A 17,187-nucleotide genomic window follows, 5' to 3' on the forward strand; every position below is an offset into this window, starting at 1 on the left:
ACACTACAAGACATTACAGGAAAAGTTTGGTTTAACCGTTTTTCCCTATTATTCGTGCAGTTTCACTCCATCATTGGCCTAGATAATTGCTAGTGTGCTGTAATTGCATTAATTATGATGTATAGCTTTCCTGCCAACGGTAATGGGCAAATTCTTAATAATGTCACGAAAAGAATGAGTTCTCACAATTTAGTCAGTTTTCTCACGAATTCTGCATCCATGTGCATCCTGTTTTGCTCATAATCGTATCTTTATCCTAAACAACCATTAATGGCATCATCAATCCTCAAGAATCCTAAGATACATTTGATGCAGCACTCGGATTCTCCGACGGGATAATCTTTACACCTTATCAGATTTTTTCTTCTTCTACATCCTTCATTACCTACTCCATATATTTTTATCTGAGGTCTACCTTTTCCATTTTTGCTATCTACTTGTCCCGCAAAAATTATCTTCATTAGGCCAACATGCCTCAAGATATAGCCAATTCAATTGTTTCAACTTATCAATGCTTGTGTTAAGTCTTCTCTTCTCATCTAAACTTCTTAGGACTTCCTAATTGCTTACTCATTCAACCCATTCTTTTATTTCAATACCATGGAAATGTTGAAAGTGATCTCAAAACTTTTGTATTCACCAGAGTAAATTTAATTTCAATCATGAATATAATTGGTATTTCCTCACCTGATTGAGGCATTAATACCCAACTCAATATATCAACCACAAATATCAAAACAGCATTTACATGATACACCCTAGTATAACATGTCATAAACCTATGAATACAGAATTATGAATCATAATTACAGAAGAAAGATTTTATTTACTTCAGCTTATACATCTAAATGCCATCATCAATCTACACTCAATGAATTGGTTAACAATTTTGGTAAGATATTAGCATCACCTCTGACCAGCAATTTTTTTCCACAATTTAGCTACCCTTGAGGTTAAAGGATAAACCTCTCATTACAATTGATTGCAGTACCAATGAGTATTAGCAAAGGCATTGAAGAGTATTGATTATTTGTCCTGGATTAAAATTTTCTTTACCTTTTTTTTCAATTTGAATGTTCCAACTAGCACCACATTTCAATACAATTAAATTCCACTTGGGGTACAATACTAGCACAAAATACACCGGCACCATTTCCAATCAGCAATAATTTTGCATATTTTACCTCAAAGTCAATGTTCAACAAAAGCTGTTTTAAAGTAGGCAATGCTAAAAAAAAACTAATTCCCCAGGCCTTAAATATACCTAGAAAATTCAACAATAAATTAAGTATCCAACAGGGATTATAAAAGCATACAATTTTGATAAAATAAAAATGAAGACTAAAAGTAAATCTGTTTGTTCTGCTTTGTAATGACATGAGTTTTCCTACAAATCAATATTTTTTTGTATTAATAGCTCTTGGAATAGGGTGAAGAATAAACAGCCACTGCATATATGAAAGAAACAAGCAGCAGTAGCAGGCATATTTTTGGCAATATTGACCCTTTAATTAGCGTTTTTCGTAAAAAAAAAATGTATTCTTAAGCATCAATGTTCATTCATATATTTAAGTCAACTAATTTTTCACCCACCGAGGAATTATCAACTCTTTACCCAAATAACCAGAAACAGGTAAAGAGTTGCCTACAACCAATCAGCACCTGATTATGATCATTACGAATGGCACCTTTTACGATCAAAACTAAAAAAAGACATCAGAAGCAAGCAATATCCAGGCTAAGCTAGTTAATATAAAACCACCAACTAAAAACAAGTATGATTCGAAAAACTCATCGAAAACAATTTCAAAGAATAAAAATTTTATCCTCTCACACTTAAAAGCAAAGTCACCTCATTGACCATTCATCAGAAATGCAAAAAAAAACAAAGTTTCATACATGTGTACTTTTGTTTCAAGACAGTATAAATCACCATACCAGCAAATGGTTTCTCTATCAAGGCTTAAACTATTGAATTTTTTGAAGGCTAAACATATTTTTTCCCCTCTTGAAATTGGTCAAAAAAATAATTCCGGGTGTTACAGCTAAGTAGCAAAAAACATTGCCACAACCTTTGCAGCATACAATGTTTTGGCATAAAACCATTTTCACTAGCCACCACACTTTCTTTTTTTTTCCTTCTTACGTCGAAATCCAGAACTGTCACACACTCACACATCCCATTTCAAATTCAAAAATATGAAATTACAACCTCAGCAAACGTCCTCTACACTTCAATTTGACAACCCCATTTTACGGTGCAGACGCAAGCACGCACTTAAAATATATATTCAAGAAAAAAGCAGGAACTGTACAATTAGATTGTCCTCAAATATTGCTGCCCTATGTATATTTATAATGCCAGCAATATTTACTGCAATTTTTTTTCCATTAGAGAAGGAAAACTGAGTAGTAGCTCCAAAGATTTTTTAAAAATTTAAAAAGTGGTTACAACAGCTATAAAACTTGGATATAAAAAAAACAATTTTACAGCAACCCATTCAGATAAGCTTGAATGAAGAGTAACAAACCTCGTATGTTACAGATATCTTTCTTCTACCAAATAAAATAGTAGTAATAGTTGTACCAAAGAAGTCTACGTGCATGTTCTTATAAAATAATAACATAAAATGGAGTAGCCCACTCCTGGAAAAATTAAACTCTTTTGAGGCCCTCTTGCGAGATGAGTCACAAATGAACAGCATAGGTGTATACAGCTATGTACGTACCTTAATCTAAAGGCAATTTACAAAAATTACACTGAACAATAATGGATCAAAAACATTATCAACATTTAAAATAAAATTACAGTAGAGCAACATAACCTTTGAGGAATTGAATGTACTATTTTGAAGAAAAACAAAAAAATATATATATTATATATGCATAGAAATCCACCACTATCCACCCATTCAATTCTACGAGATGATTTCTGAACAGCTAAAATTTCTTTTTAGTAATTTTTTTTCAATAAACTGCACATCAATGAAAGTAAATAGTTAACCACCACAGCTCTTCAAAAAAATGCAAAAAAAAAAGAACAAAACCATAAAAATGGATAGGTTCGATTAGAAAAGATCCAAATTTGCCTAAACGTTGCAGCCCTAAGGATAAAGACTAGAATTTTGAACCATTGTGAAGAATTACACGGACATCCATCAAGAAAAATAGCGTCCTTCCTCTCTCCTCTCTTTTTCAGCCCACTAGACAATATTTGAAATTTTTAAAACATAAAATTGCTTTACACATTGGATAAAATTCCATCTTTGGTGGGAAGTTCAAGGTATGGCCACGTTCAATTGATTGACATACGACAGGCACGGCCATCTCCATGTCAATGCAATACCTTGGACAGCGGGAAAGAAATTGAAATAAAACTTAGAACAGTCTGGCCCGTCGCTTCAAGTCATTCCTCCTCCATGATGGCATCCGATAGAACTCTAATCTGTTAACGTGAAAGACAGCTTCAAATTCTGCCTCAGAGAGGTGGCGCTGAAAAAATTAAGGGCATTATCAGTTTTCTTAGATTACCATTGATTTTGTTAAGTTACCAATTAAAAAAGATGAACATACTATTTTCACATATAAGTAAATATGTTCAGGGGCAGATTCAGGGTTAAGTTTAGATACAAGGATACAAAAACTATTACACTAATAAAAATTCTCGATAAAATTTGGGGATGGAGGGTCATGACCAAGGGCGGATCCAGGATATTTTTCTGTGGGGTTGAGGGTAACAAGGGTCAAACAGGCAAACGATTACTCTAACTTGAGATTAAAAACAAGATGCAACAAATACTGTATGAAATATTCTCTTTATTTTAATATGAAATTTATTACCATGAAATTAAATTATTGAGACTCTGTCATGCACACAAAAAAAATATGACAATTAAAAATTTTGTCTGCTTTTTATGTGTCTGGGGGGGGCACATGCCACCCCAAATACACCTATGGTCATGACCCCTGTAAACCCCCTCTAAATCTGCCCCGGCATGGGCTACATACCATATATAAAGGAATGAGAAGCCAAGGGGGACAAGTGAAATTTTTCTCAGCAGAGTTAAGGAAAGTTATTTGTAAGAAGAAATGCACTAAAACTTGGTTGCCAAGGGATACCAGTGAGTCTCTGTTCTGAGCTGACATTGAGTGGAAAATCAAATGCACCACTAAATATCTAACTAATTTCCATACCTAACTCTATTTAGAAAAAAGAAATCACTGGTATCCCTTGGCTTCTCACCCACTCATATGTAACCAGTACTTGGTCAAATGTAACATGCCACATTTGATCCATCAGAATCCAACTGATAAACATAAATTGCTAGAGTTATTGCATGGTATATATTTAAAACAATACAGACTCAACAAATTAACTTTTGTTTGATATTTTATAGAATAACAATGAAGTACGTGTCATACTTTCCAGGAAAAAAAACATTTTAATGTCCGCATTTATACAAATTCATCACGTAAAAACCAAATAAATGCAGGCAATTATCTAATGGTGGGTGATAATGGCTGATACAAGGGGTACTCTAAAGCATTACAAGATGAAGCCATAGAAGATGATAACTAGAAGTGGGCACAATTAACTCATTCAATCAGACCTAGACTCACACTTAATTAAAAGAATTTGGTAGATAGAAGGGAAAGATATGTTACAGCGAAAAAATCTTCCTCAATAGGCCATTCTCAAATGTGATTTAATAAAAGAAAAAAATGCAAAAGTTGTCACCCTTTCTTCATGAGTCGATGACACTTTTAGGGTTTAAGAGGGTTACCATGTATTTCCGTGTTTACATGAAAATGTGGAAATACAGAGTAACCCCCATGAAACCCATTATATATGTAAGCTGTTAGATCTTCAATTGAATCATTCAGCGATTCATTCATTGTTTGAGGCAAAAAAAGGCCATTATCTTTGATAGAAGCCTTTAAAGTGAGCCGTTACTGAGGTGTACGCTGAACCTAACAATGCCCATATTTGGCTAAATCTGTGATGTCATCCCGCTTTGAATAAAATTGACCAATGCAGGTAAGGGGTAGCAGAAAGAATACATATTGGTTGAAGAAAACAAGATAGCATTTTTCCATAAGTTTAATTTTGGTACCACACATTTCAACCACTAGGTACCATTTCAGGCACATATCTGTATGCTGATACAAGAACCTGATGATGATCTAGTGGTTACAATGTTTAGTACCAAAGTAAAAGCAGTGGAAAAAAGGAAATCTTGTTTTCTTTGATCAATCCCAATTTGAGCCCAAATGCAAAAATGCATAATAACGCTCATGGTTCATCAACTACTATTTTAAGGAGAACTGCTCATTGAGAGATGGAATCAATCACGAGTGAGTAAACAAGTAAGACCGCTAATACCCAGAGGATGAATAATGGAGGAGTAGTATCCTACTTGGCGATAATGCATGATGTCGTCAGCATATCAGCCAAAGGTTTTTAAGGCTGTCAACTTTTTCCTGTGCATAACTTGAGAAGTAGGCGATGGGTTTTCTTAGAATGGAAAAATTCTTCCCTCTTTATTTTTCAAACTCTATCGCAATTGACAATGCAAACAATTGAAGAACAATCCCATTACTTGGAAGGGTTAGGAGATGAGCTTTCAGTGATCTAGTCACTACATAATGGATTCATTCACTCCACTCGCAATTCATTTAAATAATTTGGTAGATAGAAAGGAGAGGTGAATTAAGACAAAAAATAAATCTTTCCAACTTAGCGATTCTCTCATAAATTTAAAATTGGGAAAGGAAAAAAGTTGTCACCCACTTTTCAGGAGTTAATGACGTAATTAGAGTACTGGTTCATAAGCTTGTTCAGAGAAAAACTTTCACTGAGGGAATAAATCGTTCGAAAGAGTGCTGACAGCAAAAAACCACACAAGACCCATGGGCAAGGCCGAGGAGAAGCAGTAAAGCGGCAACCTGCTCGCCTTAAGTTTGTAATGTCATCAACTTATCTCAAAAAGGTTAAGGGAACCTATTTTTCATTGGGAACAGCTTGAGAAGTACGCAACAGATGGGCAAACAAAAAAATACAGGTCTCCTTATTTTTAAAACTCTTTCATAAATGACAGCAGAATTAAACTGGTAAACAATCCCATTAGGAACCATTACTTTGCAATTAAATGACGCTAAAACGAGGAAAATATCAGTATCAAGTTTTTCTCAAACCCACTTACTTCAAGATTGCACCGGTCAACGTCGACGGGCAGACGATAATTGGTGGTCACCAAGAGATGATAAGGATAAATTTTTGGAGGTTCTGAAGAGACTGTGGTGGCGTGTTGTGCCATATTGGGCAAGGAGCGGCGTAGGTGAGGGCTGCATGAAGAAGCATAGCGAAGAAGGCCACCCGCAAACGTTGTGGAGCAGCGGAGGTCAGCAGGCTAAAGATATATGGCAAGAAATGAGCAAGACACCAACCTCAAGAGGCATTTAGGATCAAGGGATGTATAATTACATTTTAATACAAAATATGGGAGATTTAATGGACTGCTTTCAAGATTGCAAGAAGAGATACTTATTTTACATCAAAATAAGGCAGACTCTATATTAAGCCATGAAGCCAAGTGATTAAATTCTGAAATGGCATATCACAGTTTCAACCATATTCCTGTCATCGGATTAATATATGTAAATTCATACTTATCACAGGATTCAAAGAACTTAAAACTTTACAAAAAATATGCAAACTATTTCATTATCCTTTCAGCAATTCTGTCAATGGATCAGTCAAATATTTTCTTTGCCTCTAACATAGTCAGCAGTGAATGCAAAAGAATGTGATTCATATAGAACAACAGATGCAGCAGCACAGTGAGTAAGAGAGTTCAGTCATAGTAGCAATATTTTAGTGGCATTTGTAACACCTCAAACCATTCAGTGTGCTGTGAGATATCAATTTCAAGCTTGGCACAAGAGTGATGCATCTCCGGTAGACTGCACCACAAGAAAAATGTCCCTAGATCAATCTAGATAATTCAAGCATCATAAAAGCGATAAGCATTTGTACAAAAAAGGCTTAAGTCTCATGAACTGGTCTAGTTTCCTCATGGTATCCTCTAAATTCAATCCCAAATAACCTATCATTTTTTTTATTTTTCTTTGTTTTAATCATTTAAATACATTACTGAAATTGACTTATCTATGATTGGTAATAACAATAAATTGAATATTTGTCTACGAATAACTGAAACTAAAATAAATGAATTCAAACATTTATATCTTAAGACAACACCATACATGTCAATGCCATGAGAAATATTTGCAAGATGAGGGGCAATGTTAAAAGATGCACACTTCAAAAAGAAATTCCAATATATTCTAGCAGCTCCCTGATATTACAATTGTGTTACCAATGGGCAATTGCAATGAGACATTTCATTTGATCAGAAACATACTCATAGTTCAATATTTTTACAAAAAGACTATGCCTAGTTAATGAGAAATATGCATAGCTAATGAAGCTCACAACATTTCTTTAAATTTTATCCGTAGGTATATTTGTGAGCATGGACGTGGAATTGTTTCTTCACTGAAATTTGCATATGGGTAGAAAATCAACGACTTTCATTCAATATCGACAGCAAATATAACAGGAAATGAATGCATTGGGCATTTCTGACAATATATGACCCATTCAAAAAATATTTATAGGAAAATTTTTCTCAAATTTTCAAGCTAAAATTAACTTTCTACAAGGAAAAAGGAATTATGTACTTCACTGAGCTCCAAAATATCTTTTATAGGCAGGTATAAAGTAGAAGTCAGGAGGAATTCTGAATATCAAACAGTATTAACAAATAACCATTTAGTTTTTAAAACCCTTCCAGCTTAAATTGAACACTAGCACAAAAAAGCAATTATATTCCACTAAGGATACCAATATTGGAAGCTATACCCCATTCAATTGAATTGAAGAAGCATTATAATATGTCCACTGAATTGCACAGGAATGTAATGTTTAAGCAATCAATATAATAAACATGTTTGAGCAGCAACTTTTCACAACAAACATATTATAGAATACTATTTTTTGATAAAACTGACCTTGAATAGCACACATAAGTCTTACTGATCATACAAAACTCTAAAAGCAGTCCAATCGATACAAAATTTGGGACAGTTAGTGAATGGATGTTAAAAATAATATCAATGGAATACTAAATGAAACCAAAATGAATAAAAAATCAAGAGTTATTTCCATAAAAATGGATCATGAACTTAATAAATGCAAATGCATAAAAGAGATCAATACTATTTTATTAGAGAGATAGAGCACAACAGAGATTGAAAAAATTCCACAGCAAGCAAAGAAAAAGGTCAAATTTTCCAACAAATATTAAAGATAAATAATCTGGATTTATACTAAAAGTGTACCTCATAAAGAATAAGAAAAAAATTCTTGGGTATTTTGTATAAACCATTAAAGTAGTTTGCAGTTTCTAAATTACTACCTACCACCTTATCTGTATAAAAATTCAACAGAATAGCTGAAAAGTATTCTAACCAACCTCAATATGTGCAATCCTAATATATTTCTGAATTCCATAATTGAAGGACATAAGGGGAGAACTATGTGAGCAAAATCGTACTCATTTTAATTAGGATAGCCAGTTAGAATAAATCCCTGACTGCCCAATCCTCAAATTGAAATTTAATCAGTTAGGCTGAAGAGTAACTGTTCTACATAGAATTTAGCTTTCAAGCAAAGCATTTAAACTAACATAATACAAGAAGTTATACGTAAATATTATCTTGATCATAATCATACTCGGTTTCGCCTGGAATAGTTTTCCATCAGAAGTATTAATGCCTAATTCCACAAACTGACATATAACATTTAGTGCTATTTTTTGTAGGAGAATTTGGACACAATATGGAAGGTAAAGCAGGTTAAATAACAATAAGCATGAATTTTAAAGGAGATACACATCATGGGATTATTTTCAATAATTAGTTTGGTAAAAGCAGCAAGAAAACTCTTAAAACATTGGGTGTAATTATGTATCAAATTTCCTTCAAAGAGATTCAAGGTTTCACTCCCTTTAAAGCCATTATTCTCAAGTGAATCATGTATATTTCAAAGTTGTACATATTATTACACTTCTAGGGATGGTGTACTGTAGAAAACTATTTGCACCTATTTTATCTGATTTTCTTTCATTTCCAATAATTCATCTTCTTTTCACTGAATTGCCTAGAGTTGATATTGCAATACAAAATGAAATAAAATATTCTCATCACATGAATTTCCTTCCATCACGATGTGCTATGAAGGAAAGCACACCAATCCATAGGACTCAAAACTAGCAGTACTGAATGTAATTGCTTGTATATTTTCAATCACTATTTTCTCCATTTGTAAGCTCAAAAATTTTTAATTGAAAGTAATTCTTAAAATGAAAACAATTGCACATACATCACTCGGTGTCAAAGAAGCAGTGTAGCTCTTAATGGAAAGCAATTTTCATTCATTTTCAGAATCTTAGACATGCAGGAAAAAGTTACTACATATTTTTTTTAATCTAGCATACAGCTTTCAGGATGGGAGAAAGACAAATATTAAATAAAGTCGGATAATTAACATAAGCATGATACATGGCCACATGCAGTGAACAAAAGACAATGAGATACCTAAAGTGAAACTTGCCTTTTTCGTGCATCAAGATAGGTATGTATGTGCTATCACAGAAGAGAAGAATCATTTCCATCTATACCTTCATTACAAACAATACTTAGAGAATATGTATTTACAGCATGCAAACGATCCAAATGAAAGAAGGGGAAGGTTTATTAAGCATTATGAAAAACAGTGGGATGGGTAGGTAAAAATAAATTCAAATGATTAACATAAAACGATATAACAAGGCACTTAAAGGGAAACAGAAGGTGCATTACGAAGGACGTACTTTAAAAAAAAGAGAGCAAGACGACTGGAGAGGTGGTTTACTGGACATAAAGGAAAAGAGAGTTTACAACAAGTTAGAACGGGAAGGCCCGCTACTAAGCGTGCCAACTACACAGGGAGGACAAACAGGCTCGTGGCACTCGAGAGCAACCGACTGCTTGCGTTTGCACCTCGACGGCCACTCTTGTGGTACGTACCAGTGCCCCCCGTCTGTCCACCTCAGAGATGGAGCCAGCTGAAACTGGGGAGGGAGAAAGGCAGGCGTCAGAGCTTAATAGAGGACGACTGGAAATTTACATAGAGGGATTTCTCTCACGTGGAATGTTCAGCAAATACGTAACATTTTTTTGGGGGGCTGGATTTATAAAATTATATATTAAATAAAACAGTCATACAAGCCCACCCCCTTTTTTCTACTCTAATTCCTTTGTGTAAAATCCCAATCAGAAAAACCTTCCTGCAAACTAATGAAACCTGATGGCATTCAAGTCATATCTACCACAACTTTCTCAAAGCCTTGATTCCTTGAAAATAATATACAGTCATGAGACTCACAGTTTCTTCTCAATAATTTGAAATGTACAACTTTTTTGAAAAAACAGGATGTGTTCTAAAAAAAGCATTGCTTTACATAGGAAAATATATGTTTCTCTAGACAAGATTTTGCAAGCAGATGCATTAATTAAAAAAAACTTGGCTTTGGTTGTTAGTTGAAGTGTAATTGTGTATGCAAAATTACAAATAGCAAAGCATGCAAATTATTGGCCTAGAAAAGGATACCAGTGGCAAAATAAGGTCATCAAATATTGAAGGCATGATCAATAATCCTGTTCGGATTGAGCTTCTTTCCCATGGTCGTAGAGAAATTATCATTAACTATTTTAATAATTAAATTTTCTTCAACACCCTGGCATGTGAATCCAGGATTATTGAAATATAGGTACTAAATTAAAATTCAAAATACTAAAAAAGCCCCAAAAAAAAAAAGACTCGTAAATATCATTTCAAAAATCCTTAAACCATAGCTGAGCCATTATTCCCTCTCATTATTCATTCGGAATTACATTCAAGAGATTGAAATAATTGCATGAATTGTGATGAAATGGCAAAAGAGCTTTCAAGTACAATGAATGACAATAGAGTACCTACTCAATTTATGAAATAATGTATTTATTCAACAGCATTCACAAAAGTAGCATCTGAATTGAGTCAAAATTATGTGACAGCAAGGGATTTGAGAAAAAAACAAATCCTTGAAAGTTATAAGCTTTCAGGAAATGCAGATAATTCTTATAATTATTTTTTTCTCCTTATCTTGACCTCGTTTAATACATGTAAAAATATTTCTTGGAGTGTAGGTCAATGTATGTTACGCAAAAAAGTTATAGCCAAGGTTTCTGTTTATTAAAAACCATCATCAGGGCTTAACTTTGTAAATATATATTGATATAAATATGCACAAAGTTAAACAAATACATATTTATACATATACATATTTGGTGATGGTTTTCCGGGTTTACACCGCGTTGATTCATTTTTGCGGACGACAGTTTCAGGCGCGTTCCAGCTCCCGTCTTCGGGTCCAAATGATTTGCAGATCTGTAATCCTTATTACTCTTGAAAATATCCTCCCCGTAGAGGTGGATTAAATTATTACGGAGGCTTCCGCGGTTAGTTGATTGGTGATGGTTTTCCGGGTTTACACCGCGTTGATTCATTTTTTTTTTCTGTCGTCCGCAAAAATGAATCAATGCGGTGTAAACCCGGAAAACCATCACCAATCAACTAACCGCGGAAGCCTCCGTAACATATACATATTTATTTATACAAATAACGTAAAAAACCCTAGGATGGGCAGTATCACAGAACACACAAGATAAAGATTAAAAACTCACATTAATAACTGAATTTTCTGTGGTATTACCACCTTCCTCGGAGTTAGGTAAAAGACAGCAAGACAGTTAGTTAGGAAGGTGGTAATGCCACCGAAAATTCAGTTATTAATGCGAGTTTTTAATCTTTATCTTGTGTGTTCTGTGATACTGCTCATCCTAGGGTTTTTTACGTTATTTACCTCGCCGAGTAACATTTCATAGTGTGTATTTATACAAATACATATTTATTCATACATATTCATATTCTATCAATAAATATGTACAAAGTTAAGCCCTGATGATGGTTTTAAAGAAACAGAAACGTTGGCTTTAACTTTTATGCATAACATACGTTGACCTACACTCCAAGAAATATTTTAACAGATAATTAACAGATGGGATCAAAATTTTGAATTTTTGATATCTCAAGTGCCACAAAAAGTGGAAAGATGTGGCTGTTGCTGAATTCATTAATGCATCAGGTTAATAGAAAAAAATGAAAGGGAATGGTTATTTCATAGCAAGTAATGCAGCAAAAAAATGACCTCATTAGTCATTCATAGGAATCAAATGTAATCTCAAATCCATAAACTTTAAACAACAACCTTCATTCTTTTAGAACATCCCCAAATCTTTACCCTTCATAAGCATTCACTTGGTAAAGAATGCAATCAAATGGACGAATTTTTAATTCATGGACACAAGAAATCAACATAAGGTCAATTCAAGGTGTGAATTAAACAAACCAATAGGGGAAGTTTTTAATGTAACTTTTTTGTAGTTAATTGGCAGATTGGAATTAAACTAACTGAAAACTAGACCTTGCTAATGCAAACTCTCACCAAAAATCTCACTCACAAACAAAATCACATACAGCCACACAAACTTACTGTCAGACTTTCCGCTGCTGAACTCAGTGCTTTGAGTCTTGTCGCCCAGGCCCGTGAACGAAAAGTCGCCCTATAAAAAAGACAAATGGGCACATAGACAGTCCAGGAAACATCAATGGAAAAAAAACTACTAAATTACAACAGTCCAAATACCTATACAGGAGGGCTAAGGCCGTTTAAGGGCCAATTCTCAGATTTCTCCTCTTGTCTTGTACCATCTTTTGCAGCAGACATGCTTTCAAAACAAAAATTATACTAGCCATTCTAACTAAACACTCAAAGAGAAAGAAAAGATAACACTCATCAAAGCCATGGGAATATTGAGTCTTATCTTGAAGATTACAAACAAGCATCAGTTAGGGGAACATCAAAGCCTTGATGAGACACTTAACATCTGAACTCATTTACATCAATTGCAAAATCATGGATATGTCAGCATAGTTAAATATCCCTAATCTTAGTTTCTTAAAAAAAAGGCAAAATATTTTTGGACCTTTAGAGGATATAAAGACTGTATTTGGTCAAAATCATTTCATCACATGACCACACCTATATTACCTTCCATTAATATTATTGAATAAAATTGAAAAAGATAATAATAAAGCAATTCAACAAGGAGATGTAAAAGGATATATATACATTAATCCAATAAAAATTAATAAGATTTATTATAAAATTAAAAGCAGACATTTTATTTCAAAAGATTCCAATCAGAAGCCCAATGGCCAAGAAAATTATAACTGATAAAAATTATCAAATTCCAAAGTAAAAACTTCAAAAGTGTAAATTAAAAAAGTTACTCAGTGAAATTAGCAGAAAGAAATAAAAATAAAAATTTAATCTAGTCGAAACTGGCTTAATAACAGCATAAAAAAGCTTTGATTAAAATTGATACTACATATTAAGTCATAAAAATGCAAACATTTTCTTTCTCATGATGTAAGCAAAACTAAAATCTTTAAACAGATATGAAAAAAATAACTTAAATAGAGAGAAAAAAGCTTTGTCAATCGAATCTAAGAGGAGAAAAGAAGATAAATGAGGTAAACGAAAGAGCACAAAACTTTCATATCAACATGTAACATTGCATGCCATCACAATCAGGAAGACCTAGGAAGATTTCCTCTATTGCGAGCCGAGTTTCATCTCGTCCATAACGAACATGAACAAACACAGACAGACACACAAAGACATAACAGTTAACTGAAAGGGGAAAACTTACTCCAATTCCTGAAACACTTCCACCCGTTGAACTGAAAGTATGCGAACGTGGTGCGAGGCCATATCCAGGCTTGGGTACATGGCGAAGGGCGCTTACGACTACAGGTTGGTGTGCCAATGATTGCAGTTTGCATAACAAGGAGTGAGGGACGTTGAGCGGGAAATGGGAAGTTAGGGGAGAGGGCATAAGGTTAGGACAATGGAGGGAGAGAGAATGAAACATATGAAACACATAGTCTAGTATTTATTAGCTTTTTTTTCTAAAGAGAGGAACCTCACCGACTAGAAAACCATGAAGACTACGACAGAAGTCGAACCCCTAACCTCTCATGTGCCCTCCAAGAGTATCTAGCATAAAAAAATCCTTTGCTCAGGGTTATACACCAGTGATGACGCTGACAGGGTACTATAGTACTTAAGAATAAGAGCTTATATACTCACGGCCAGCCCAGCAGGACCACCATTCCTTCCTGCCACAGGCAATGTAGACGATTTCAGTCCATAACCCGGTTTTGGGACCGAATGTAGTGATGAAACAACTGTTGGCAAACAAGATAAACAGACATCCACACAATCAAACAAACATGCAAGACTTTAAAGTGCAAAGATGTACACAAAACAAAAAAAAATAATCGATTTTTATTTACACGTTAATTTCTTCTGACATGAAGCCTGGAGTTATTCAGCTGAATGCAATTCAAAGAAATTTTTCTACCATGCCCTACCATGCATGTTTGATATTGTACACGCAGACATTTTTTTATAATTTGTCCCATACATGCCAGTCACATAATTACTACGAAAGAATTAAACGTCCTAATGTAAACTCAAGATTTTTCAATTTATTAGCTGGGAATTTGCTTCAACCTAATCTGCACAAGATAAATATCCAACAACAATTCCACAGAAGCACCATAATGTCAAATGAAATATCAACCTGGTGAAAATCATCTACAATGACAATCCCCTCCTAATATCACACCATGTGATACGAAGAACATCAAAACTTCACCACTACAATACACATATACAATGAATTAAAGTTAGAATGATAGTAATTGAAAGGTTGGATAGATAATGCAAAAATGTATCATATCCAATATGGATAGTTACCAATTTTATACTTTTTTAACTAAAAAAATTATCACGATCAGCATTTATCATCCACTTGCAATAAAAATATGACACTCCATTAATGAATCAATCAAATAAAAAAATAAGGAAAACATTTAACAGTGTTATCTCATGATCAAAGCCCGACCATATTAATTAGAACAAGTTAATGACAGAAATCATTTACTTTTAAACATGATATCAGCTACTTTACAGTATCGATTCCAAAATATTGCTAAGTCATTTCAATTACCAAACAAAAATTACAGCAAACTACTTTAAGGTGATGATAAGAGTTTGGAAAAATGAGTATTTTTTTATTATACTCTCTAAATCTGGGACTTCCTAATAGCATCTGGCATATCACTGCATTCAAATTATATTTAATAAATATATTTTAATAAATATATTTATTAAAAATAAATTTAATAAATATATTTTGAATTATATTTGACACTTTAATAAATATTTTTGGTAACACGAACCCTACAGGCTTCTCTCAAGGCTTCAAATTGCTGTTAACATCACAATCACCCTAAAAGAAAATCACCCATACCTATTCCGAGATAATTCACACGTGCTTAAATAAGTGTACAAAACACTATCATGAGTATAAGTAAACAATGTTCAAAATTCAAAGAAATTTCAGACACATAAACATAAAACTCTAACGTTTACCATTATAGAATCAATCAATAATGTTACGTCCATTGAATTTTCAAAAAGTATCCAATTGGCAATGAAATTACTTCCTTGAATTATCCCCACTTCAACAAGAATGTTGAATTTCAAGGGCTGTCTTACTGAATATAATATGCGTAGAAAAATTGCGTAAGTAATTGGAAAATCTACTGTAACATAAACCCGAGAAGACTGTAGTCAGTAATAAAGAAGACTGTTAAAGACAATAGTTCAAGCAGAAGGCATTTAAGACTTGCAAATACAAAAATTTTTATGTCTGAAGCTCAAATAATGAGTAGTTCCAAAAGCATATACATATGGCAAATAAATTGTGGCCCTATAGACACACCGAATTTAAGCTAGAAACAATAAACTGAAAACACAGGTAGGACACTCAAAAGAACTGCTTGAGTCAATACTCAGATAACTCTTAATTGAAGGCTTAAGGCATAAGACATTGTAGTAATATATACATATGCCAACATAAAATTAGTATGCTAAACAAATTATTCATGCCCACTGAGGAGGACAAAACTAAAATGCAAAATCAATCATAAATTTTTAAATTAAATATGTAGACTTAATTGGCTATTCTTTCACAATCGGAAAAGCTTGATGAATAAAAATATGTATGTACACGCTAGCATGCTTTCTAAGAAATTTCACACGCCAACTTCAACCAGTCAATAAATACACAGAGAGCTGGAAAGAAATAGCAATGTAAAACCCTTAATGATAATATCTAGTAAATGTGATATTTCCCTCATTCATGCTAATATTCATAATATGTACCATGGTATGGTATGTAGCATCAAGCTTACCGCTGACCTATATATAACCTCAACCTCACAGCTGATGAGTGATACCTTCAGATCCGTCGCCATTTCGTTAAATAAACTTCAAATCCTGGAGGACCATTCAAATTTATAAATCGCATGTAATGAGTTGATCAGTAGAAAAAAAGCAGCATGTGTAAGCAAGCAAGGTATACGTACACTTCTTCATGATCTTTTATAAACAGTAACATCTGAAAACTGTGTGACCAACTGACCATCATCCATGAGGATCATCTACACATTATTACAAAGACCAGATCAGCAAATCCTAAGTCTGAGACAAATATCATCGCAGCATAACAAAATATTTTGTTTCTTCTTCAATGCCTATACTCAAATTATAAATAGATAGTGGTTACCTGCAAGTGATGAAAATTGATTATGTTGACTTCAATTGCCAATATTTTCTACGCTCCGGCAATCACTCCATAAAATGATACAATCTATGCCCAATCAGCTTAAAATAATTTGTCCCAACCTCATCCAACTCAGAATTCAAACTAAATATGCATTTATTAGGAAGAAGAGTGAGATTAAGGCTAACCCAAAATGAAGTCAGAAGGATAAGAAATTCAGACTTTCAGAGCGTGAGAACCATAACATATCCATAAATAAGGAAAATCGTAGATTGATGATTA

The 17,187-nt window shown here is 33.6% G+C and overlaps 1 protein-coding gene across 14 annotated transcripts in view; it reads right to left on the minus strand.

The window, feature by feature from the left end:
• Positions 1–806: 806 nt before the first annotated feature.
• Positions 807–17,187, minus strand: part of LOC124153970 (actin-binding LIM protein 3-like) — a 248,334-nt gene continuing 231,953 nt past the window's right edge. For 5 of the 14 annotated variants that reach the window (XM_046527416.1, XM_046527415.1, XM_046527410.1 and 2 more), the window contains 5 exons: positions 13,921–14,018; positions 12,699–12,768; positions 10,132–10,175; positions 6,204–6,410; positions 807–3,492 (listed from right to left, as the gene is read on the minus strand). In XM_046527416.1, the coding sequence (XP_046383372.1) occupies positions 3,379–3,492; positions 6,204–6,410; positions 10,132–10,175; positions 12,699–12,768; positions 13,921–14,018 (533 nt within the window). In that variant the 3' untranslated portion in view covers positions 807–3,378. Of the gene's footprint in view, positions 3,493–6,203; positions 6,411–10,131; positions 10,176–12,698; positions 12,769–13,920; positions 14,019–14,360; positions 14,459–17,187 lie in introns of those variants that run through there. The other 9 variants (XM_046527411.1, XM_046527413.1, XM_046527417.1 and 6 more) reach the window with 8 other exon arrangements.

This window comes from Ischnura elegans, chromosome 2 (genome assembly GCF_921293095.1).
Source record: "Ischnura elegans chromosome 2, ioIscEleg1.1, whole genome shotgun sequence".
NCBI classification, from domain to species: domain Eukaryota; kingdom Metazoa; phylum Arthropoda; class Insecta; order Odonata; family Coenagrionidae; genus Ischnura; species Ischnura elegans.